This window comes from Penaeus japonicus, unplaced genomic scaffold, assembly GCF_977035675.1.
Source record: "Penaeus japonicus unplaced genomic scaffold, GWHDUDI00000001_assembly GWHDUDI00000013, whole genome shotgun sequence".
Classification (NCBI taxonomy): Eukaryota; Metazoa; Arthropoda; class Malacostraca; order Decapoda; family Penaeidae; genus Penaeus; species Penaeus japonicus.
In genome coordinates this window covers 34,093,326-34,095,825 of record NW_028234415.1, presented here as the reverse complement: position 1 = coordinate 34,095,825, position 2,500 = coordinate 34,093,326, and the positions used below count along the sequence as shown (strand labels likewise).

Genomic DNA, 2,500 nt, shown 5'->3' with positions numbered 1-2,500 from the left:
ATAATGTAAGGAAATGAATATAGCAATAAGTAAATATAGATAACAATAAGCATAATGAATAGGTTATAGATAATTCTAGACTTAATATATGTGAATAAGAAAGGATTTAAGACTGAGATTTTAAAGAAGAGGATTACGAACACTAAATTACGTCACGAGACACTTGTTTATACTCTGGCGACGGTCCTCTATTGAAATGGAATCCAATTATCGCCAGCCCCTCCTCGGCTGTGCCCCTGCCTCTACCTCTGCCTCTTCTTCTTCCTATTTCTGCTCGTCTTTTTGTTTGTTTTATTTATAGCTTTTTTTTTTCTTCTTCTAATACTTCTTAATTTTTTCTTTTCTTTTCCTTTTATTTTTAATCTTCTGCCTCTGTTTTTCTTGATTTTTTTTCCACTCTCCTCACCCCCCTCTTTCTCCCTCATTTCCTCACCCCTATTTTCCCCTCATCTTTTCATCTCCCCATCAATTCCTCCTTATCTCCCCATTTCTCAGTTCCTCTCCCCGTTTTCCCCACTCTTTCCCTCCTCCCTCATCTCTCCACTCCACCCTCCTCGCCCCTCTTCCTCTCCTCATCCCCGCACTCCACTCCTTACCCTTTCTTTCCATCTTCATCTCCTCATTTCCCTACTCCATACCTCAGCTCCTTTTCACTCCTCATCTCATCCTCCTTTCCCTATCCACTGCACCCTCCCCACCCTCTTCCTCACTCCTCCTCATCTCCTCACCCTTCTTTCTTCCTCACCCCTCCTCACCCCTCCTCATTTCCTCATCACCCCACCTTCTCTCCTCCCCACCCTCCTCCTCACTCCTCCTCGTCACTCTTCCTCGTCTCCCCATACCCCCGCCCTCTTTCCTCCTCACCTTACTCCTTACCCTTCCTCATCTCATCTTCCCACCCCACTTTCCTCCACACCCTCCTCCTTATCCTTCTTTCCTCCCCACCTCTCATATCTCTCCTTATCACCTCAACCCTCTTTCCTTCCCACCCTCCTCCTCTACCATCCTCATCTCCCCACTACCCACCTCTCTTTCTTACCAACCCCTCCTCGCCCCTCATCACCCCTCCTCGCCCCTCATCACCCCTCCTCGACCCTCATCACCCCTCCTCGACCTTCATCACCCCTCCTCATCTCCTTCCTTATCACCCTTCCTCATCACCTTCTCTCATCACCCATCCTCATCACCGTTCCTCATCTCCCACCAGCTGGTCCCGCCGCGGCTTCACCCACGTGTTCATGTTCCTGATCCTGGCCGGCTACACTGCCCTGGGCGCCCTGCTCTTCATCGCCATCGAGTCGCCACACGAGACGGAGGAGAAGCATGACATCGAGGAGGCGAGGCTGCAGCTGGTGCGGGGGCTGTGGGACCAGCGCGACAGCGGGGGGAACTTCACCGACTGGGAGATGGTGAGTTTGGTGTGGGGGGGTTGTGGGTGTGTGTAGGGGGGGTGTAGGGGGTGTAGGGGTGTGTGGTAAAGTTTAGGTGGTAAGATGGGGCGGGGGAGAGATCGGGGAGAGGGGGGAGGGGAGGGGTTGTGGAAGGGTTGTGGAATCGGCTGTAAGAATGAGTGGGAATATCACTGGTCGATGGGTTTATTTGGGGGGTAGGGGGATGGGATAAGGGGTTGGGATGAGGGTTGTAGAGGAGGAGGAGGGAGGGGAGGTAAAGAGAAGGAGGGTAATGAGTGATGGGAATCGTGGATTTCATCGATTGGGAGGTCGTGGTAGGATTGTGGAAGGGATTGGTGCTGTGGGTGTCCTCGTGTGTGGACTTTTTACCCATTTTACCCTTTGGGAGACGGTGAGTATGCTGGGAGATTGTGGAAGTTGGGGATGGGGGTTATGGGAGGTTGGAAGGGGGCATTAAGGGGAGATAGGGGTTGTGGGTGTACGAGAGAGAGAAAGAGAAACAGAGAGAGAGAAATGTACATGAATAAATAGAGATAGAGTAAACATTGAGGAAGAAAGATTTTTTTTATGATAATGATAGAATGTAAAAAAAAAATGATATTGATATACCGAAAATTAAAAATAAAATAAAATTCATACATGTCAAAATCCAACACCTTTTCACACCTCCACTCCCCCCACCCACCCTTTCCCCATTTCCACAGCTCCTTCCCCCCCTTCTCTCTTACCACCCCTTTTCATACCCATCTCCTCCCCTCCTCCCATCCTCCTCCTCCCTTCAAAGCCCCCTCTTCTAACCCCTCTCCCCTTCCCCCTCCCCTTTTCTCCCCACCACCTCTTCCCCATCTTTACCTCCCCCTCCTTCTCCCTGATCTTTCCTCTTCCCCCCATCTCTTATCCCCTTCCACTTCCTTCCCCCACTTCATCCCCCTCCCTTCCCGCCTCTTCTCCCCTCTTTCCCTCCCATTCCCCCCTATATCATTCCCCCTTACCCTTCTCCCCTCTTCCCTTCCTTCCCCATCTCTTCCCACTCCCCCTTTTTCCCTATTCCATCCCGTCCTTCTTCTTTTTCCCCTCTGCCTCCCCCT

The 2,500-nt window shown here is 50.9% G+C and overlaps 1 protein-coding gene across 1 annotated transcript in view; it reads left to right on the top strand.

The window, feature by feature from the left end:
- The window catches only part of LOC122264773 (potassium channel subfamily K member 18), a 76,632-nt gene that overhangs the window by 31,150 nt on the left and 42,982 nt on the right, over positions 1 to 2,500 (top strand). Inside the window, exon 4 of the mRNA XM_086542944.1 lies at positions 1,208 to 1,409. Coding sequence (XP_086399070.1) covers positions 1,208 to 1,409 — 202 coding nt within the window. The remainder of the gene's footprint in view (positions 1 to 1,207; positions 1,410 to 2,500) is intronic.